Below are 23,219 nucleotides of genomic sequence, written 5' to 3' on the forward strand. Positions count from 1 at the left end.
CTTTTAAAACTGTTCTGTTTGCATTGATAAGCGAAACTTTCAATCAAAAGGTAGGGTAGTTACTTCATGGGCCAGATCCAACCTTGAAGCCCATGAGGTGTCTTTCTCTGTTTTACATAAAACATACCTCTTTTGCAATCATGTTGCTTCCTAATTCCACTTAATCGGTATCTAGTATAGCTATTTTCAACTGTTGTGCCGCAAATGGTCCTTAGTGTGCCACAAGAGTTTGGGGGAAAGAGAGTTTATTAGTAGGACCATTGGGGATGTGACTCCTCCGTCAGTAGCATGGTGTGCCCTGAAAATTTTAGCACCTTGTTAGTGTGCCCTAAGATGAAAGATTGAAAATCATTGCACTAGTACCATTTGGCTATCCTACCTTAGGTGTCTCTCCCTCCTTCCAAGGACTCTGCCTTCTGGCTCAAAACACACAGAACTTGAATAAAGGCTTGCCAAGATATACAAGTAGACTCTACCTTGTTTAATATGTATTTATTGCTGTCAGATAAAAACAAACTCACCATAGTATTACAGAAAATACTACAGAAAAATAAAACTATTGTGATTATAAAGTGCATTTTTTCAGTTGTGTATAAAATATTTTTAAAAACATGCAAGGCCCTCTGAAACACAGCATAGAGGATAAACTTCCTCAATTACATTCACATTGGGCAAGAGAGACCAAAAAAAGTCAGCTTTAAACAAACAGACAGGCTGAACTGAGTGGGTTTCCATCTCAGTCTGGTCTCCATCCACGTCATGGCATACAACTCTCAGTCTCACTCTCTCCCACAAATTTTGGCACAGCCTATAATAAAGTCCCTAATATCTTTAAAGGGAATCGGCTTACTGAAGGCTGTAAAAACCCAGGCACTATTTGATGGATTTCAACGATTTCACCGTTGAAGCTCCTGTTCTTAAGTCACCTAGAATGACACCACAGGCTCCCAGAGGAAATCACCTGAGCCTGAGGTCCTCAGGAAGACAGATTTATGAAAGACATTGGATTCTACTTTGAGCAGAGTAGCCAACCTGATGTATGTTCCAGATATGCAGGAGTTTCTCAATTCAAGGTATCAAACCCACTGACTCCAGTCCCAATTCCATTTGTGACATGGCCTGTTTTTGCACACAGTAGGGTGGATTACATGATCAGGACCTGAAGCCGCCACCTTGGTTCATAACCAAGAAGTCTATGTGCAGCCACAGCATGCAAACTAAGTTCGTTCTCGTGCTCAGCCTCATGTAATGTTCACATGCTGAGGGCCACATATGAACCAGAAGCTGATTAGAGGTCAGCCTTGAATTGAAAGGACTCAGGTCTGTTTTATTGGTTAATCACAGCTCAATTTTCTCAATGAATTGAACTTACATCAACATCTATGGGGCAGTCATTATGAATAGTCCAAGTTTGTAATCCCAAGTTTTTGCCGGGTTAAGGGAACCTGGTATATGTACTTCTCCGCTAAAGGGCCATTAAAAATACTCACGGAATGGTGTTGTATATGATACACAGTAACCGTTAATTGCTGTTTCATTATGTGTTGGGAAATCAATCTTTTCCATTCTCTCAGAGGCTTCAAGTAAACCAAGGTATGGCGCTGGACTGTTTTTCAGGAACAGAAAGATTAAAGCTGGTTAGCATTATAACTGTGTTTCACCAGATCTGTGTTGAAGTGGGGAGTGACAGGCATTTCAAGCCCCCCCCCCCAAGTGGTCCGCTGGCAAGCTCCACGGCTCCAGACGCCATTTCCTCCACAGTGGGTTGGCAAGGACAGCGGGGGAGGGGCAGCATAACTTATCAAGGAGCCAGATTTAACCCAAAGGCTTCCAGTTGCTGACCCCTACAATAGAGAGATTTTTTTTTTTTTAAATAGCACCAGCATCTAAGGTTACTTAACCCAGGATGTGTTGAAATTTCCCGGTGTGCATAACAGCTCAGTTACCATTTCAAATATGAATTCGAGTTCTAGGTTTGCGGCTTGAACGAGTGAAGTAACATGGCCCACTACAGCACGATGAGGAAATGCTGGCATGCCAGAATTTTTAAAAGCGCTAGTAGTGGCACATTCGGGGCCATGTTCTTGAGGCTTGCCCATGTGTATGCGCAAGCTAACGCTCCAAGAGAAGGCTCTTGAATCTCACTCACTAGGCAAGCTGCCTTGTCATTTGCCAAAATGCAGAGTGTTGCAAGCACTCCTGCAACAGCTTAATGGCTATTTTTCCAACCAGATGCAAAAGAAACCCAGTTTCAGCTTGCATCTTTGGTGAAAAAGCTATTTAGGTACTACCCTCCACCTCACCCAGTGGAACAGTCTTGGAGCACATTTTGGTTTCACCACTGGATATGAGGCACGGGTGGAGCTGGCATAAACCAACCGGCTTCATGATTGCACTGCAACACTCCAGAAGTTAATACTATATGTCCTATACATTTTGTGCTGTGAAGGAATTCATTCTTTCACATTGTTGTCAGGGGAGATAAGGCAAAATGTGCTCTGTCCAGGGGCACTGTATCCAATGCACTGTACAGGAGTAATTTTCTAGCAAGTTAGACTCACAATACACATCTGAAAGTATGGATGATCATGCGTTTCCAAAGCACTTCGGGCTTGGAAATACAGGTCCCCACTGAACTTGAGAACATTATTGGAACCATCTACTCCAGCTGTCAACAGGGGCGAAAATACTACGAAATGAAACAAATTAACATTTGTGGTCACCTGGCAGTTCTTTTGGGATTGTTTTGCCTTAAATCTGCTCTTTTGAAAGGTTTCAGCTCTTTTCCCCTGCCACCATTTCCCTGTATGCATCTGAGAAATGGGGAGGGGGGGGCAGACAAGAAAAATGAGACTATAGATATCCTTTACATGACAGACATGGCTTTCTTTGATTTTGTCAGTACCATTTACCCACTTTCTAAAATTAGTAACAAAAAAGCAGTTTAAAAAAAATCTGTAACCCTACAAACTACACCCACCAGACCAAAGGGGGAAAAAAGGATATTTAAATAAGATGGTGGCATGAAAAGGTAGAGCTTTTTGAAGAAAAAGACTTCTTCTTACCCCCTGCCTCCCAACCCACAAAGGCACATTATTAAAAGAGCAGTCCCTTCACCTAAGCTAACATACGTTTTCTCTGAAGCTACAAAATGACACTGCTGAAGCAGTAGAAAGCATCCTCTGCCTCAGTGGTTGCAATACACTCAAAACATAATATGACTTTTTGAGAGAGACACTCATACACACACAGGCGCAATGGTGAGTAAGCACCCTGGTATCTTCCCACAAACGAAGGTATTTCCTAATATGGAAGGAAGCAGGGTCAACATTCTAGCTGCAGTTATAGTCACTTCAATGTGAAATGCTCTGTCTCTCTTGGATGGACAACCCAGTCTGGGGTGAATGGCCTTTGCTGACATCTTCACCCTCACAGGCTGCCGAGCTTCTCCGTTATTTCTTGACATATTTAAAATACACATCTATTATAGCACCCGAGTTTTGCTAAACAACAGGACAAGAAAAGGCCTCTCTACACAATTTTGTTGACGTACCACAAGAAAACACACAAGCAAACATTGTCTGCACTGAAGCACAGTGTGCTGAAGTGGATTAGGAGACTAGCAGCATTGTCCTGAAATTGTAGGGACATCTCCTCTCCCCTTCTTTTTAGCTGCTTCAATTCGCAATAACCAAGCTGACGCAAAAAAAAAAATCTGCTTAAAAACCATCCAGAGGCAGGAGTTTCAAGAGTCCTTTTGTTTCGCTTTCTACAACTATAAATACATGCCTCTTTTGGCAATGGTGACCGCAGCAAACACCCACAAGTGTTTTAAGAACTCACAACCTGACACATTAAATACACAGTCTTTAATTTAGTAATAAGGCCCACGTTTTTCATATCCCGAATAGCTAGGCCATTCAGGAAACAGGCCATAGGAACACCTTGGGCTTCCAAACTGGTCAAAGGCAATTCCAAAACCAGATTCATCCTGAGGTGGAGAAATCTCCTGAGCATATCTGAGTTCAGACCGCACAATTCTGTAATTCAGGCCTTTGTTGCTGTCCCAGTACACTTTGCCATCACACTCGTAACACACAGCAAACTCTACTCTTTCGTGGGGCCGGACTCTCTCCGGTAAGCTGACATCAAAGGAGAATGTGTCCTTGTCTGAACCTGCATATGTGTCCTTAACGTATTGGCATGGGTAATCTGTGAAAGTTTTCCAGGTATCAAATGTCATCCGGATCTTCACGGCCTTCTCAAATGCAAGATTCCTGACTTTTACTGTACCTGTGATAGCTTTATCTTTCAACATGCAGTTTTCAAGACAGACGTAGTCTGCCTGGAGACGATTCCGAAAGTCTAGATAATCTGCGGAAGGTTGTATAAAATCCAAGACAAAGTTATCATTGTCAACCGTTGTCAGACCCACAATGTTGTTGATTAGTTCCGTGAAATTAAATGGAATATCCAATGGCTCATCAAACTCGGAGAATACTTTGACCACTGTCAGAGACAGACCCCTACTGTCTGCAAAGGAAACCTTCTTTTTCACCCGGTTTCTCTGTAAGGGTTTTTCTTCGGCTCCCAAATCATTTAATTCAGTGCCGCCATCCACATGAATGCAGGGCCGCAATGGTGCCTTGGGCTTTGGTGCTACTTGATAGCCAAAACTCTCTCTTCGCAAAGAGGGTGAGCGCAGGCACAGTTGCATAGCTACATCCACTGCCATCATGGGCTTGTGAGGAAAAGAGTTCAGTATTCTGAAAGGAAAGAGGAATAGGATGATCAATCACCACCATCATACATTATTCTGCAGTAAGCCCAGGTTTATTACACTCGAGCCAAGTGGTCTCAAAGTGTGGGTCACGACCTGATTTTTTGTGGTTCACAGGCTAGCGCCAGCTGTGGTCCCACAAAACATTCTGGAACACTCCCAAAAGTTACAAGGCATTCTGGGGTGCTACCCGGAAGCCACAGCAGCTTATGACAGTAAAAAGATTCACTGCCATAGACAATCTCAGCTATACAACAAAGGGCACCTATACAACACTCCTGCAGAATGTTGAAGTTCTTTGTTATAGGACACAAAATAGACAAAAAAAATCAGAGATTCAGGAAAAAAAAATCAAATATCAGTAGTTTACAAAGACTCCAGATATATGTTTTTTTAAAATACATTTTTTTTACAATGAAAACTGAATGGAATACAAAGCATGCATACATCTCTTTTATAATATATCTGGATTTCTTTTGGTTAGTTCTTTTGATAGTTGGTTACTATCACAAAGCTAAGTGTTTAGCAATTGTCTCTGCTGTGCATATTTCTTTTGATGGTACGTTTACCCTAAAACACTGGAAATTTTAAACTAAAAATATTATTTTTAAAATATCTGAATCTATAGCCTTCCATCACTGAGTTAAAGCCTGCTTTCCTACATAACTGAATGAACCAGAGGTAGGGTGATCTTTGACTTTCCGAATTTAAGAGTTACGATGGGTACAGAGGAGATCATATATTGCATTTATTATTGTAGCCATGTACAAGTGCAGTCAGTAGCACAGCCACAGGAAGCAGCGGCATAGCACTAGGTTTTGCAGGGTGCCTCAGTGTGCCCTGTAAGCTGCCCCTCCCTCCCCTTTGCCACTGCAAATGACTCTGATGGGGCAGCTCCAGAGCACATTGCGGCACCCTGCAAAACTTAGTGTTGGCCCCCCCCCCCCCGTAGCTAAACTACTGAATACAGTAGTTATAATACAATGTTTACTTTCCATTTTTAAAGTGAAAAACCATGTTCTTCTTGGTTGACTATAAATCTTAGTTTATCCTAAATCTCAGTTTATCCTAAGCACAGCTACTTAGAAGTAAGTGTGCGTTCAGTGGGGCTCTGCAGGAAGAATGCATGAGACTGCAGCCTAGCAGAGCAATCTTGTGCATGTCTGCTCAGAAAACTCCACTGTGTTCACTGGGACTTACTCCCTAGTAACTATGCATAGGACTGCAGCCTGAGAGCCCAAGCCTATGCATGTCTACTCAGAAGTAAGTCCCATTGGTGTCAATGAGGCTTACTCCCAGGAAAGTGTGGATAGGATTGGGCTGTAAGTTCTTAAGTGCCCAGTCTTGCTTGGCATACTTGAGGGGTTTCTGTTTGGCTTTCTGTACACATTCAATTCCCCAATTGCCCCCTTTGTCTCCAGTCCACTGGGGTGTGAAAAATATATATGCTGCACGATCAAAGCATTTTGGATTATGCCCTTGGATAGTACAAGCGTCTATTTAGGTGCAAACCAGTCATGTTTCGGTTGACTGCTAAAACAATTCGCATGCACGCTTATCAGAAAGTTCTCCGTTAACAAACTAGATGGGGAAACTAGATTCAAATCACTGTTTTTCTGGGCAATTTAAACCATATTTAAATCACTGGCTGAAATCAAAGCAATTTCAACTCAAGCCACCTTGATGCACGGCATGCTCTTTTTAAAACACACACACACACAGCCCTGTTTGCCATGAAATTCACACAGAACAATTACAATATGGCAGCTCAAGCACAGATCCAGAGTTAAATCTTTGTTCCACCACAGCCCTCCAGTGTTCTCTTCAATGTCAAATGAAGTATAATCGCAAACTTTCCTTCCTCTTTATCCCTATGGTGACACCAGAAACGCACCCCCACCCATTCATGCAAACATTTCTATTAAGGAATAATAATCCTCCTATAAAACAGACTGCTAGAAGGCCTCCTCATGAAATACACAGCAGGGGGCACATCCACCAGCAGGCTTACCCAGAAACCCAGAAGTTGCTAGACGGAAGCCGCAGCCTGCTCTGCAGCATTTTCATGCCTTTCCAAGAAGGTAGCAGGTTACTGAATCAATGGTTTCCCAGCTCTCCTTGAGCAGACTAGCTCAGGCTAGACAGCTGACTAAAGGACCACTCCTACCCTCTTTCTGCCAAGCCTTCCTTTTGTAGCCAAGTTCTCCACTCCCTCAACTACTGGGAAACTTTCCTCGGGTGTGAAGAAACAGGAAATGAACACTGAATAAGCAGCAGCCAGGAAGGGGAATTCTTGAACCCTGCTGAACAGGAAATCGTGGCACACAAGCATCCTTTCAGGGTCAATTTGTTTCCAAGAATTAAGACACTTTGGAGTTTGTATACCACACAAAGTTTGGAGAAAGTGCCTGTCACTGCAAGCGTCAACATCAGGTGGTGTCCCACTTTTTACTCTCTTGCTACATGCTTCCGCTCTGGCCCCTTCCAAGTATTCGAGATGCAAGTTTGTTTCCCTCTTGGTTAAACATTTTTGCCAGTGACCCTGAGAAAGAAGAATATAAGTAGGAACGGCTATAACGTGTAACTGACCCACCAAAAATATGAAATAGTGTTGCTCGCTTGGAAAACATCACATTCCAAGAGTTCAGGTTGCAACTTCCTGGGCTTGTTGGCGCATGAGATAATAGATTTGCTTGGCCACGCTTTGTTCCAAATTATAAGCAGCGCTCCTTGCGCATTTATCTAGGGTGCAATTTTGAATGATCTACATTTTGGAGGAGTGTCACTGTATTCCATGTATGTCAGCAGAATCCCTTTATGTATGTAGGTAGGCAAGACTTTTATGACACAGCAACTTCTATGCTATATTGCACCATATGCAAGCTGTCTCAGGTTGGTACAGAAGCTCACACTGTCCCTCCCACATTCCTTTTATTGGTAATCAGGTCACAGTACTCTGAACGTCTTAAAAAGAGATAGCAGCCAATACTTCTGGGGGAAAAAAATGCAAAGAACACATGCATAATTAGTCTTTGCCAATGTATTAAGCTACATCAACATGGTGCAGAACACGAAGCTGGCAAGCAGGTGAACAAACGTGGAAAAGTTCAGGAGCAAAGAGCATACACTGGGAAGCCATCTCCCATCAGCAGGCACTAGTGAATACTGACCTCATGTCCAGTTCTCAGGCAAGTTAGAATAAATGTCCTGCCTGAAGTTCTTGAGGGATGTGTCCAACAATATTCAGACTACTGATCTGACCACATAGAGTTTATTGGTATTTTGGCTTTCTCACAATGTTTGCCACTATCCCAGCAGCTTAGCTTGAAGATTGGGGGGGGGGGGGGGTTGAAAATTTTTTATAAAGAACTCACTGAACAGGATCCCTCCCTGCCTAACAGCACATTGGGTTGCCATCCTGATTGGCCAGGTCATAGCCTACTAGCCCAACATGTCCAGGATAAGTGACAAAGAAAACAACACGACGGACATCATTCTCCAGACTAACCATGGAATAAGATGACAGAAAGCAACGGATGCAAACTGAAACCAAACAGGGCTAGTACACACACACACACACACACACACAGTTATTTATTTATTTTTACAAGTCCACATATTTAATGGACTGTACAATATTTTGTGAACAGGAAGATTTCTCCATTTATATAATTCTGACTAATATACACATGGATTCAGTCAACAGCTAAATTACATCTGACAAATCCAAGACTCACCTAACCAAAAATTGTATGCATTTATGAGCAATCCTGTGCTGCCTAGATATTCATAATACTAAAATCTTGGTTCTTACCAAGGGTCTTACAGGACTATGGGGACACGATCCACTGTTTGGTCTATTCCTTGGACAATGGTTTCGAAATTGTATTCTTGGGACTTCAGGGATTCCTAAGCAGGAAGCACAATCCTATGCATGTTTACTCAGAAGTAAGTCCAATTTTATTCAAATACGTTTATGTCCAGGAAAGCGTACAGGATTTTGCTATTGGAGGTTTAGCTGGGGGGAGGGTCAATGAAAATATCAGTAAACATAAATCAAGCTAGTAAAAGCTTGCCCATCACTACTGTTCTTCACCTACATACAACAGCAAGACAACAATGAGTGCATTCTAGTGCCAATGAGTGCATTTGTTGTGGATGTGGGGCAACAATGAGGCTCAACATGAGCAGAACATGTGCTCTAGAGCAGGAGTGTCAAACAAAGCCTGCGGGCCTGGATGCAGCCTCAGGAAGCTCTTTATACTGCCCTCGGGCTCTCTCAGCACCACCATTAGCTGCTCTCAGCTGCTGAGCTATGCTGAGATGTCACAAAAAGCAGCCCACATGATAATTAGGCTTGCCCATATCTTGAAAATATTATCAAGATTTGCATATTTTCTCTTTTGCCATGGAGTTTCTAACTGAGAAAAAGTTCTTATTTCTGGTCATGACATGCTTAATGACATCACTTCCTGTTTTATGACCACTTCCAGCCCTCAGCAGGCAACATGAATGCTATTTGGCCTGCTATATGAAATGAGTTTCACGCCCCTGCTCTAGAGAGCATGCCTTGGAGCTTTCTGCAGCATGCAGGCGTTCTACAGCAGACAAGCTGATGTAGAAAGGCTTCCCTGAAGTCAGAAAGTCTGAAGGCCACTGTGTTTAGGCCTCAGGCTACAGTGCAACAGGATCCAGAGCCCTATCTGAATAAAGATCACAGGCTTGACTTGTCGAACATGACCATCTTTTGTACAGTGCCTTACAGAGAGATTCCATACCAGGCAATTCTGCTATCATGCAGATTGCCCCACAACAAACAGACCAACCCCTGCTGAACAAATGCCTTATTTTTTCTTCTCCACCCACTGACTCTTCTATGCTTATGTCCAATTTGAAACAGTAACCAAAACATTTTGATTTGGCCAAAAATGCAGAAAAAGAACTTCTCATACAATAAGAAGGGTGCAGCAGTGTCATCTTGCAAGGCCAGAGATCGCTATTTTAACATCTGCTGAGGGGGAAAAAGTCTGCTCTGCACTCAGAGAAAAGAATGGAAATTGGCAATGTTTTGGGTTGAGTCCCACTGAACACTTCATAGGACTATGAAGTGAGCAAGTTGTTTAATCTACAGTCTTCCAGACCAAATGTGAAGTTTTGCTCTGGTTCAAACTACACAGGCTCATTCTAATCTGGAGCATAAAGGTGCCCAGAGATATATCTGTTGACAAGCCTCACATACAAAGCTTCCCAACTTCCTGCAGGATGATGTAAGGATTGCCAATTCTGTCATGTTTAAAAGATTTCAAAATCTGATGCAATACCCAACCCAGTGGCCAGAGATTCACAAGAATTCACAAGACGACCTCGGGCAGATACCGCTGCCCGAACGGCCCCTCCTGACCGAGGATTTAAGTCAGATAGAGGTTAAAAGAGAAGATGTTCAGACCTCATTGATAAATTAAAGATCAATGTCACTGGGCCCTGATGGCATCCACTCAAGAGTTATTAAGGAATTGAAGAATGAAGTTGCTGATCTCTTGACTAAAATATGCAACTTGTCCCTCAAAATGGCCACGGTGCCAGAAGATTGGAGGATAGCAAATGTCACGCCTATCTTTAAAAAGGGAAAGAGGGAGAACCCAGGAAACTATATGCCGGTCAGCCTAACATCTCTATCAGTTAAGATGGTGGAATGCCTCATCAAAGATAGAATCTCAAAACACACAGACGAACAGGCCTTGTTGAGGGAGAATCAGTATGGCTTCTGTAAGGGTAAGTCTTGCCTCACGAACCTTATAGAATTCTTTGAAAGGTTCAACAGGCATGTGGATGCGGGAGAACCTGTAGACATTATATATCTGGACTTTCAAAAGGCGTTCGACACGGTCCCTCACCAAAGGCTACTGAAAAAACTCCACAGTCAAGGAATTAGAGGACAGGTCCTGTCATGGATTCAGAACTGGTTGAAGACCAGGAAACAGAGAGTGGGTGTCAATGGGCAATTTTCACAGTGGAGAGAAGTGCAAAGCAGTGTGCCCCAAGGATCTGTCCTGGGACCGGTGCTTTTCAACTTCTTCATAAATGACCTGGAGACAGGGTTGAGCAGTGAGGTGGCGAAGTTTGCAGACGACACCAAACTTTTCCGAGTGGTAAAGACCAGAAGTGATTGTGAAGAGCTCCAGAAGGACCTCTCCAAACTGGCAGAATGGGCAGCAAAATGGCAGATGCGTTTCAATGTAAGTAAGTGTAAAGTCATGCACACTGGGGCAAAAAATCAAAACTTCACATATAGGCTGATGGGTTCTGAGCTGTCTGTGACAGATCAGGAGAGAGATCTTGGGGTGGTGGTGGACAGGTCGATGAAAGTGTCGACCCAATGTGCGGCAGCAGTAAAGAAGGCCAATTCTATGCTTGGGATCATTAGGAATGGTACTGAGAACAAAACGACTAATATTATAATGCTGTTGTACAAATCAATGGTAAGGCCACACCTGGAGTATTGTGTCCAGTTCTGGTCGCCGCATCTCAAAAAAGACATAGTGGAAATGGAAAAGGTGCAAAAGAGAGCGACTAAGATGATTACTGGGCTGGGGCACCTTCCTTATGAGGAAAGGCTATGGCATTTGGGTCTCTTCAGCCTAGAAAAGAGGCGCCTGAGGGGGGACATGATTGAGACATACAAAATTATGCATGGGATAGACAGAGTGGATAGAAAGATGCTCTTTACACTCTCACATAACACCAGAACCAGGGGACATCCATTAAATCTGAGTGTTGGGAGAGTTAGAATAGACAAAAGAAAATATTTCTTTACTCAGCATGTGGTTGGTCTGTAGAACTCCATGCCACAGGATGTGGTGATGGCATCTGGCCTGGATGCCTTTAAAAGGGGATTGGACAAGTTTCTGGAGGAAAAATCCATTACGGGTTACAAGCCATGATGTGTATGTGCAACTCCTGATTTTAGAAATGGGCTATGTCAGAATGCCAGATGCAAGGGAAGGGCACCAGGATGAGGTCTCTTGTTATCTGGTGTGCTCCCTGCGGCATTTGGTGGGCCGCTGTGAGATACAGGAAGCTGGACTGGATGGGCCTATTGCCTGATCCAGTGTGGCTGCTCTTATGTGCAGCAGTATGCACATGGGATAGATATGTATTTGGGGGAAAAAGAAAGGTGAGTCAGCTTAGCATTGTCACTTCTATGAAGATCACTTTCTATGCCACTGAATTTAGGGCACTTGCAGTCATCCAGCTTTTCGTATTTGCACAACATATTTGACTTGAGACAGCTACAGCTAAGAGATTGTTTTCAAAGGACTATACAAAATCATGGAGAATAAATCTGTTGACGGCTACATACTGAAAAAGAATACCCTGCTTGTAACTACCCAGAGAAAGCTGGTTAGCCATTGATGAAAACAAAAAGTCAGATTAGCTGCACCTTTGACCTGACAGAATAAGGCAATTGCTATGTTCCTCTTCTTTGCCTTCAGTTAATATTTCTGCATTTCATGAAAAATGAGCAGCTGCTTTCTTATTCAAGTGTTTCATCAGTAGCAGCACAAACCTAAAATATGGATCATTTACCTTCCTTCCGTTTGAGGTTGGCAACTCATTTTTGTAATTAAAAGATCCTTTCCTCCATCAGCTTATGCAATCACTCACTGTCACCCAACTTCTTCTTCCCCACTATTCATCAACTCTTCAAATACTTTATGATGAAAGAGCTTTTACCAGAGTACTGTCTCTGTTTTCTGCAAGCTTGTTGGACACAGAGGGTGCCCAATAAGCTTACATAACAGCTTAGGGCAGGGGTGTCAAACATAAGGCCCGGAGGCCGGATGCAGCCTGCAGAAGCTTTTTATCTGGCCCTCAGGCTCTGAGTTGCTGAGTTAGGTGAAAAGGAGTTACTGCTGAAAGGACGGCCCACATGAAACTTGGGCTCTCCCATATCTTGAAATATGATCAAGATTTGCATATTTTCCTCTTCTGTCATTTGTAGCTAATGAGTTCCTAAGTGAGGAAAAAGTGATTATTTTGGGTTATGACCTGTTTAATGAAATGCGATGAAGTGATGTTTAATGACATCACTTGACAGTGCTGCCCTCTCCAACAAACTCAGTTACCATTACTTGCTAAAACTAAGTTCAGATCTTAGAAGACACTCTGCAGCCCCAAAGTCTACAGAATGGAGGACAAGGATATGGCTCAATTGCATCAGGAAACATGCCATAAACAAATAGAATATGGACATTAAAAAAAAGAGTGTGCTGGGTACCAGCAAGATCTTCCTAAAGCAAAGCAAATAATTGGGTTATTTCCTGAGCAATTCATTCAAAAAATCTGATTTAACATCTAAGCTCAGGAATACAACTAGAGCTACTGATCATCTTGTATCCCTAAGACTGCAGGACAATTCATACATTCTTAATGTGGAATGGCCACACTGCAGAGGTTGGCTCCCACACATATCAGTAATGAAGGGAATCATTTATATCATGTGGGTAGACCAGATTACACAGCATTCCCCATGTTAGAAAAATCAGCCCCTATGAAAGAGAACATTCTCATGGACATACCTATGCAATCTGACCTACCCACATAATATTGTACAAATATTCTTACACTACTGGCATGATAGCTAGTCTCGGGAGAGTGGCTTTGCTGACTCACCAACAGTAACATATGAACTGTCCCCAAGGCATCTACATCTAAGAGCCTCCCATGCAGAAGGTCTCTCGGCCATCAACTTACAGAACACTCCATTTTTGTACATGATCTATTGTTACGATAAGTGGGGGTGATGAACACCCAGAGCAAAGGGAGTTGCAAATCCAGCACAAAGGGATTAAATACATACAGCCCAATCCTACGCAAGTCTACTCAGATGTAAGTCCCATTAGAGACAATGGGGTTTACTCCCAGGAATGTGTGGATAGGATTGAGCCGAAAGTCATTAAGGTCCCCCCAGACGGATCTATTTCTTTTTTTCTTGCAAGAAATTCATTTCAATACCTACAAGGCACAGAAATTAAGAGTTTGATTACCCAGTTCTTCTGTTCCACATGCAAATAAGTGCCACTGATTTTAAAGGCATTTACTTCAATACAGAAGATATTAAGATATTACAATACAAAAGATATTACAGAAGATTCAATACAGAATACAGAAGATATTAAATTCTGTTATGAAAATGAGCAAACCAACTCCTAGAGAGAATTCATCATTAATAATAAATTACATTTGTATACAGCAGCGCTTCCCAAACTTTTTAGCACCGGCACCCACTTTTTAAAACAACAATCTACTGGAACACAAAAAACTTTACTAGATAAAAAAAGAGATATAGAAATATTTTATTTAATAATAATTAATAAATTATTAATTAATAAATTATTAATTAATAATAAGGGTCCTGTGTTACTGAGGCTGCTAGAAACCTTACATACAGTATATGTCTATAGATATTTGCTAGGCTCTCCCTGGAAGTGGAGTTCAAGGACTGTTCCCCCAAACCTTTACAGTCATTCCAGAGTACCCAGAAGGCTGAACTGGAGAGCAAGATGTGTAGTTACAGACTTCTAGGCCAGACAAAATGCTGAAACTGAGTTTTCATGTTATCTGTGGCACACCAATTACTAGAGAAAACTGGAAAAACTGAAATTTTAATTTGGGGTATGAAGATTACCTCATATCACAGGTCACTGTTGCAATTTTCTTCTGCAAACTGGACAAGGGTGCTTGCAAAGTTGAAAAAAAATTTTTTTAGAACCTTTTCTTGACCCACCAAAAATGGGCTCACGACCCACAGTTTGGGAAACACTGGTATACAATATCATCTTTCTTTCAAAAAGCTTGCACAGATGTATGCACAGTCTCCTGGATCCAAATCCCAACACTCTGTCCACCTCACCATGACAGACCACATGCTTCCCACCACATCTTGCATCACAGGTTCATTCACTGACTCATGCAGTGCTCCAAGTCATGTGGTGGAAAAGTATCACCCCTTCAGCTCGCAGCATCACATCCAGGGTAGGTGCTCTATCCAGAGGTCTGCATGTGCCAAAATCTTATCTCCTCAAACAACCTCTGCCCCAGGCCACACCTCCTGGATAAGAGCTTGTGAAATTGCACAATACTTATTTGGTCATAGCCATGTTACAGAATCCTACTTACAGTACTGTCTATTCAGAAACAAGTTCTACTGTGTTCAGTGGTGCATGTGCACAAGACTGCAACTTTAAAATGGTTTAATAGCCCCTCACTCTTCTGAGGGAACCAGAGTTTCTGAATTCTGCTAGAATTCTCAGTACTTCATTAAACTACCACCAGGATAATACTGTTATAGGTTTGTTACCACTCAGTTTTATTCCCACCCCAGCAAGGACCTGTTAACTGACCCTGGAGAAGCCAGAAAAAAAAAAAACTTTCCAAGGAGTTCCTGTCTGTGAAAAGGAAGTCCTGTTCAGTTTTACATACCTCATAAGGGCAAGGGGAGTGAAGGATCCAGCTGCTTCAAGGTGTCAGGGGCCAGCAGTGCTCCAGGACTTGGCATCCCCCAGTAGCTACAGATTCATCACCTAGAGAGAACAACAGGAGAGGGGAGGTGAGATCTCCATAAAACAAACACCAGGTGCCCTATCTTTGCCTAGGTGTCACAGGAAAGCGCTGCAATCTAAGAAGGAAGTTGCCAGCTCATCAGTCTCATCTCTCTGGACTTCCTCTATAGCAGGGAGGTGACCCGAATATAAATCCTGCTGCACTGCACCTTGCAAAGTGTTTTGATTCCATACCTCCCTCCCATCGAGAGACAGGCAGCAGCCCCATCCTAGGCATGCCTACTCAGGACTAAGGGCCCAATCCTATCCAATTTTCCAGTGCCGGTGCAACTGTGCTAATAGGGCATGCACTGCTTCTTGTTGTGGGGCAGCAGTCACAGAGGCCTCCTTAAGGTATGGGAACATTTGTTCCCTTACCATGGGGCTGCATTGTAGTTGCACCAGGGCTGGAAAACTGGATAGGACTGGGCCCTAAGTCAACTTATAGTCAATGGGGCTTACTCCCAGGTAAGCGTGGCTAGAGGACTGCAGCCTCATTCATCCCTCCGCTGCCCTCTCCCATTCCCCATTCCAACCATCACGCCAAGCAGGCAATGCAGGCGGCTCACCTCCCTTCTACCCTCCCAAAGCTGCAAGCCAGGTGAACCTCACCGAAGGCTCAAGTCTACCTGACTCCCCGCTGCGCATCAGGGGTTCGAGTTCTCATGCACGCTTCTAGGGAAAAGGTGCACCCCAGTCCTTTCACAGCACCGTCCTCCGCAGGCTTACACGGATGCAAGTCCCCTCTCTGTAGCGGATCGCTCCATCATCAGCAAGAAGGCACTGCAGCCACGGCTTCTTTCGGGGCCGACCTCGGAAGCGAACGCCGGGGAGGAGAGATCGGCTCAGCCCGCCTCGGAAGGAAGGGCACCTGGCTAAGTTTGGGGTGACTCCCTGCAGCGCAAAGCAGCAGCTCTTATGGCCCTTCCGAGTCGGCTCTGCGTGCACTAGGCGTTCCAGTGCACTGCACCACCGACCACCCACTCTGCTCTCTGGCTCGTCCGCTCCGATGCCCGGGTACTCGTTACTTCTTAAGGCCGCTTGTCCTGATGCGAACGCTCTGCTCCGGGGCGAAGCCGCGCCGCAGCCAATAGGCGCGCCTCGAACGTCCCGGGTCGACCAATGGCGGAGGAGTTTTCCCGTGGAAGAGCAGCAGGCGGGCACGTGAACGCCGGACTGGCTGCGGAGGGGTGACTGCGGTGCTGCTGGCTGATGGGAGCGCAGCCGTGGTGCACGGGGGCTGGGTGTTGGCTGAGCGGTGGAAGGCGCGAGGTCGGTCCCTCCAGGCAGCAGAGGCAGGCGGTGTGTGCCAGCTCTGTGCTTTAGGCAGGGCTCCTGCGAGTGGGTTTGAAGGGCCCGATCCTAGCCACACTTTCCTGGGAGTAGGTGCCATTGACTCTAATGGGACTTACTTTTGAGTAGACATGAGCCTCCATAGGGAAGCAAGTTCTTCTGGAATTCCGCTGGAGTGCTTTCTGTACATGCTTTGGGGCCCCCTTTCCCTTACTGCTCAGAGGTGCACCTGTGGTCATCACATCGTGGCTTGCATGCGCTCAGGGGTACCACACAGCAGCTGTACCTCTCAACAGCAGAGAGATGTTGCATAAGCCCTCCTGCCCCCTCAGGAGTGGGGGAAAAGGTTCCAGTGCCAGTCAGCAAGTGTCCAGTAGTAGCCAAGTGTAGAGGAATCAAGCGATGGATGGGCATCCGTGAACCGTTAGATCTTAACCACGGTTGTACACTTGAGGATGGACGGCTGGATGTGTGAAACATTGATGAAGTTGTATTTAAGTCATTTCTGCTCAACGTTGCATATATGCAACAGGGACCAAATGTGTACACCTGTGGGCCGGGCAAAAATTTCAGCTTCCCTGAAGTGTCTGTCAGAGGTATTGTATCAGAGGTGACAAATAATAATTATTAGAGAGGAGGTGGAGTTTCTTTACAAGTGGAACTCAGGCTGGAACCATTGGTCCAGTTTGGGTGGAAGCATTCCTGGAGCAGATACAGGAGGACCTCTCAACATAAAAGGGTCAGCGCTACACTTGTCTCCCATTTTGGAGGCCTCTGCCACCCCATCAGCACACAGAAGGCTGAGCCTGGCTCCTGGTGCTCTCCTAAGCTGAAACACAGGTTTGTGTTTCAGTGGCGTCACTTGTTTATTAACTGTTAAAAATGCTGAATACAAAAATAGAGGCAGGATTGCTCGGAATGCTATATCCAAAGTGGGTTGTCCATCGCCAGAGGCCTTCTAGTAGGTTGCCTCCTATTCTCACAGATGCAGAGGAAGTTCTGTCTGGTACACAGACACTCTGGGGTATGTTCTGCCATCTAGGTAGGTCTAGTCTCCATCTCCCTCACCCTCCTCTGGTATCTCCCCTTTGTTGAATTTTAGATTTTAAGCTCCTTAGGGCAGGGACTGAGGGCCCAATCCTGAACAGTGCATGCTGGCTCATGGCCAGCATACACTGTGGCAAATGTGCCATAATGCATGCTTGTGGCAGTTAGCGCCGGACCAGCACCAATGCAAACTTGCTGTGAGCCCACTCTGGGCTGGCATCAGTTGAAGGCCAGTGGACTGCCCTCCCCAGTGCTCTGTGCGAAGCGCTGGGCAGTGGAGAGGTAAGTGGGGGGCATGAGGGGAGGCGTGGCATGGAAGGGAGTAGGGCAGGGGGTGGAGATGGGCAGCAGGCTCTGCCGCCATATCCTAACACCCCTCCAGGCCTGGAAGATCCAACACAGATCTCCTCAAATATGCATCCACTCAATAGCGGGCGCAGACTCAAGACCTATGGGTCTGTCTGAGGTTTCCACAGCTCCCTTATTCCAAATAGCCCAGCCAGTGCTTCCCAGCCCCTTGGGATGCAGCAATAGCCAGTTTGGTGCTGCTGCAGCCCTAGGCACTGGGAAGCTCGAGATTGGGCTGCCACCCTCTTGTACCTGTACTTTGTAAAGTTTCAGCTACACTGATGGCACTAAATAAATACCATAATTCTACAGTCCCCTTCAAACATCTCAAGAACCATAGCTAGAAAGCTAGAAGTGCAGAAAGCGACTTCCTAAAAAATAAACAATCTCCAGGCTAGGCACACCCTGCAGCAAGTTTGAGAACCATTGCTACTGCTGGGCATCAGGGGTGAGGCTGGAAGAATTCAATAAGTGCTGGACTAATGGGGAAAATGATAGACGGGGAGATATAATTGCCTCCCAGTCTGGCTCTAGAGGTAATAGGCTCTTGGAAATGAGGATGCTGCTGTGCCGTATTCCCATAATATTCCCAAATGCAGACCTTGGGAGTATTAGGTACCACCACCCCTTTCTCCACATACCACAACTCATGTAGTAATGGTGAAGGCATGTAACTGTTTGCCTAAAGTGGTAATATGCAGAGCATCTCAAGAATTACACTCATCTAATTTATTATGCTATAATCCACATGTATAGTGCATATGGTGTACACAGAAGCAGTTCCTCAATCCAGTTAATTAATTACTGGTAGTTGATTAATCAAGATCTTCAAGCAAAGACTCAATAGGCACCTACTGGAGATGCTCTCTAGGAGGTACAGGCAGGGGGTTGGATTAGATGACCGTGGGTCCCTTCCAACTCTATGATTCTAATTAATGAATTAGACCAAGTGCTCGAAATGTTCCACATTAGTATCTATGCACCACTGATATGCAGTGTGTGTGCTGGGATGGTTCCACACATCTCTTTAATTGCTTCCCTTAGGTGTTCGGGTGTTGTAGATTTTCTACCATGAATTTTTTGTTGGCATCCTTCAGTCTCAGAAGACTATGGTATCGCACTCTGAATGGTCCTCTCCAGTGTGTGAAGCCTGGGTAGATATGGAGGATAGACTGTTTCCCATGCAGCAAATCCCCCCTCTCCACGTCGCGGGAATGGTCCAATGGAAAGGCAGAGGCCAATACAGTTGGTTCCAGCGGCGTCGCAGGAGTTTCCAGAATGTGCCTTTGTTCAGCCATGAACTGCCTCAGGGACTCCAGCTCTGGATTTTGCCTCGAGGTTGACTCCTGAAGCCATTTCCATAACTGGATGTAGCCACAAGGCAGTGGAGGTTTGTATGTGTGAATTAGAGCAGTGGTTCTCACACATTTAGCCCCACTTTTTAGAATGAGAATCTGTCAGGAACAACCAGAAGTGATGTCGTGGCTGGAAGTGACATCATCAGACAGGAAATTTTTTTAACAATCCTAGCTTGAATCCTACCCACACTTACCCAGGAGTAAGTCCCATTTACTATCTTTGTTAAAAGTACAGGTCTGTAACATTTTCCCAAATGCAGTCACATACCATGGTAGCATCAAGTTTAATGGATTAAAAATAAAATATTGAAATGAATGGGAACTCACCTGAAATTGGCTCGCGACCCACCTAGTATTTCCTGACCCACAGTTTGAGAAACACTGAATTAGTGTTTGTACATTTTTTAGAGACATCCTGTGGGAGACATCCTCAGACAGCCCTAACTGAGGTCTTAGGATTTGAAATGTGAATGTTAAACCTAATGACCCTGAATGCTCATTTGTATTACACATGCATCTTATCTTCTTTTTCCTGTGAACAAAAATCAGACACCACTGAAGATAGAAGAAGAGGGGGCTCAAAGATCTGTAGTCCCTAGTGTGTTTAACTTTGAGTCAAAACTACATGTGACACTAAATGCATTCAAGTACAGTTGCAGATTTAGGTTACGCTTCTGTACATACTAACCTGGGAGTAAGCCCCACTGAACATCATGGAACTTATTTCTAAATAAATATGCATAAATTGCACTGTTAGTTTTACTTGTATGTAGTGGAAAGTGGGGCCACAATTTGGATTATAACCTCAGCGAGCAAGTTGAGTACATTTATCTCTGGGTTATTTTCCTGTTGAAAATGTCTTCTAAGAAACAGCTAACAGTAAAAGTGTCACTGGAGTATCAGAGGCCCGTGTTCAAATCCCCACTTAGACAGGAAGCAGGTGACTTTGGGCCAATTTTTCTCTCATTCAGCCAAACCTACTTCAAAGGGTTGTTGTGAGCAGAAAATGTAGGTGGAAGGAGAGAATTGTGCACACTGAGCCACCTGCAGAAAGGGCAGGATAAAAATATATTAAAAGCGATGTAGCCTTCACATGTGAAAACATCTGCAGGAACAGGTCTATAGACCAACCCGGAAACACAGTTTCAGCCAAGGATTGCACCACAGTGAAGGGCGTCCAACAGCTAAACTTGCCAACAAGAGTGCAGGATGGGCAGTTGAATAGGGCAGCCAAGACACAGTCTGTGGAGTCAAAGAGCAATAAACTAGAAACCAGGGAAAGTTCTGGAACAGATTATAAAATGAAAGCTTTGCACCATTTAAAATGACACTCTTTTTCTGTCGGTTCTCTCAATTGTTAAACTTTCGAGTCCTGGTCTGGGGACTGGAATACAGCCTGTTTTGTTCTGTCCTTGACTCTGTCCTGAGGTTGCCTCTGACTAGGTTCTCTATGTGCATTGGTAGATTGGTGTTTACTGTTGACGTGCACTGCCCTATGGACAATGAAAATGACAGCAATGTGTTGATCTGGTGGTGTGACTCTTATGGTACAATAAGGACCATGTTGCATGTTACACGCTGTGTTTCTTTTCTACGATTTTTTTTAAACTGAAAGCAGCCTCTGAGGCTGTGAGTTTCAGCACAGGAAGGGGAGAGAGAACAACCAAAGGGCTACTTAATCTTTTCTCACTTGGCTGTTTCCCAGCTCAAAATTTGCTGTCTCCTAGCTCTTTTGCTGTGAAAAAAGCAAAAAGCAGCTTAAGGGAATGATTCTGAGTAGAAAAATGGTGCACAGGGAAAGAGCTAAGTGGTCCTTCCACTGAAACTCATGGCTTTGGAGGTCAGTTTAAATAATAATAATAATAATAATAATAATAATAATAATAATAATAATAATAATTAATAAACATCAGAGAAAAGATACACATGGCTGCATGCTATGTGTAAGCCCTAAGTCCTGGGGTGTTCTTTACTATTTGCTGGTATTCTGCTTCCTGAAAATTATTTGTGAGTGCTAATATTTTAAATAACATTCTTAAAAGATATTTGCTGGTGATATACTACAGGAATACTCTCCCAGCTGATTCATCTTTAGCATTCTTGTGTGAGTAAAGATGGTTGGTATGTTTATTGAGTGTTTCTGTTACGGCTAAATAAAATCTAGGCTGCCAGGGCATATTACTGGCGCATCCAACTTAACTGTCCAAAGGTCATTAGACTTGGCTATAAATTTTGCTTGGAGGTCATGCTCTCTTAATTTGGTTTTGTTGAACTGTGACCTGATTCCTTTCTGTCCTGTGTACTTTTCTGCTCTGGAGGAGAAGATATTGATCAGCTTGATGGTGTAGATGGGCCAGTTGCAGAGACACCATTGTTCTTCTGACTGCAAGTAGGTGGGGTGGCCATTTCCTTCATATGGTATGTCTTTTGTGCTTTAATAGAAGTTATTAAGGGCATCCAGCCAACAGCTGAACTCTTTTCTCAGCTTGGAAATGATAGAACTAGTGCACTGTATCTGGGCTAGGGAGCCACCAGCTCACTAGGACAGGGGTGTCAAACTCGTTTCATACCAAGGGCTGAACAGCATTCATGGTGCCTGCTGAGGGCCGGAAGTGATGTCATTAGGCAGAAAATGATGTCATTAAACACATCATAACCAAAAAATAAGCACTTTTTCTGACTTAGGAACTCATTAGCTGCAAGTGACAGAAGAGAAAATACGTAAATCTTGATCATAGTTCAAGATATGGGACAGCCCATATAGCAGTATCACCTCAGCACTGCTCAGCAACTGAGAGCCTGAGGGCCGGATAAAAAGCTTCCTTGAGCTGCATCCGGCCCCTAGGCCTTATGTTTGACAACCCTGCACTAGGAGGTCTTGGGTAAGCCACTATTTCCAGTTCCCTGCAAAATAGGGATAATAATACCAATATGTACCTTAAAATGTTATTGTCAGGATTATTGAGAAAGCAAATATATGTGGCATGCTTTGAACAGTCTCTAGTAGCAATGATAAATATGGTTTAGCCTTTGAATTAGTATGTGGGCAGCTGTTAAAGGTATAGGGGACCTGGCAAGAAAAAGATGGTAGCTCTACCAGTAGCACAATAGTCAACTTTTCCACAGATTTTTTTTTTTTTAGACAATATGGTGTTCCTACCCCATGCACAGCCAGTTTTCATCATGTATGAAAACCTGTGTCAGTGTGGCCCTTTTTTCTGATAGTTTCTGTGCCATTCACAACTGCCTGGCATGCAGAGGTTCATCTGGTGCAGCTCCTTCAGGTATAGGGGTGATGCTGTGATGGAGGAAAGCTGCACCGGTTAAAGCTGGTCGTATACTATAGCTGATAAAAGCACAGGAGCTCTTCTCAAGAAGCTCTTGTGAGCCATTCTTGTGCCTGGTTACATTCCCAGATGAATAACGTATCAGTGGTTCTCACACATTTAGCACTGGGACCCACTTTTTAGAATGAAAATCTGTCAGGACCTACTGGAAGTGATGTCATGACCAGAAATGACACATCAAGTGGGAAAATTTTTAACAATCCTAGGCTGCAATCCTACCCACACTTACTTAGGAGTAAGTCCCATTGACTATCATTGTTAAAGGAATATACATAGCAGCTTGTTTAAAGTACAGGTCTGTAACATTTCCCCAAATGCAGTCACAGACCATGGTAGCATCGTCTAATCTATGAAAAATAAAATATTGAAATGAATGGAGACCCACCTGAAATTGACTCGTGACCCACTTAGTGGGTCCTGACCTACAGTTTGAGAAACACTGACA

The 23,219-nt window shown here is 44.0% G+C and overlaps 1 protein-coding gene across 4 annotated transcripts; it reads right to left on the reverse strand.

The window, feature by feature from the left end:
• Positions 1 to 503: 503 nt before the first annotated feature.
• Positions 504 to 16,359, reverse strand: PPP1R3B (protein phosphatase 1 regulatory subunit 3B). 4 transcript variants are annotated; one of them, XM_066615245.1, is made up of 3 exons: positions 16,111 to 16,359; positions 15,263 to 15,363; positions 504 to 4,766 (listed from the first exon to the last, which is right to left on the reverse strand). In XM_066615245.1, exons 2-3 carry the CDS (start codon positions 15,265 to 15,267, stop codon positions 3,875 to 3,877), a joined length of 897 nt encoding a protein of 298 aa, XP_066471342.1. In that variant the 5' UTR covers positions 15,268 to 15,363; positions 16,111 to 16,359; the 3' UTR covers positions 504 to 3,874. The 4 variants fall into 4 exon arrangements, with proteins under 4 accessions (XP_066471342.1, XP_066471341.1, XP_066471343.1 ...); XM_066615244.1 differs by having other exon boundaries at positions 16,011 to 16,359; XM_066615246.1 differs by lacking the exon at positions 16,111 to 16,359 and adding an exon at positions 15,994 to 16,039.
• Positions 16,360 to 23,219: the final 6,860 nt, after the last annotated feature.

This window comes from Tiliqua scincoides, chromosome 2 (genome assembly GCF_035046505.1).
Source record: "Tiliqua scincoides isolate rTilSci1 chromosome 2, rTilSci1.hap2, whole genome shotgun sequence".
Lineage (NCBI taxonomy): Eukaryota > Metazoa > Chordata > Lepidosauria > Squamata > Scincidae > Tiliqua > Tiliqua scincoides.

Bases quoted from the DNA above. Each gene is read 5' to 3' on its own strand.
- PPP1R3B (XM_066615243.1), bottom strand. From the start codon at position 6,847: ATGAAAATGCTGCAGAGCAGGCTGCGGCTTCCGTCTAGCAACTTCTGG. The intron at 4,767-6,791 runs GTAAGCCTGCTG...CTTTCCTTTCAG, and splicing joins AGCAACTTCTGGGTTTCTGG to AATACTGAACTCTTTTCCTC.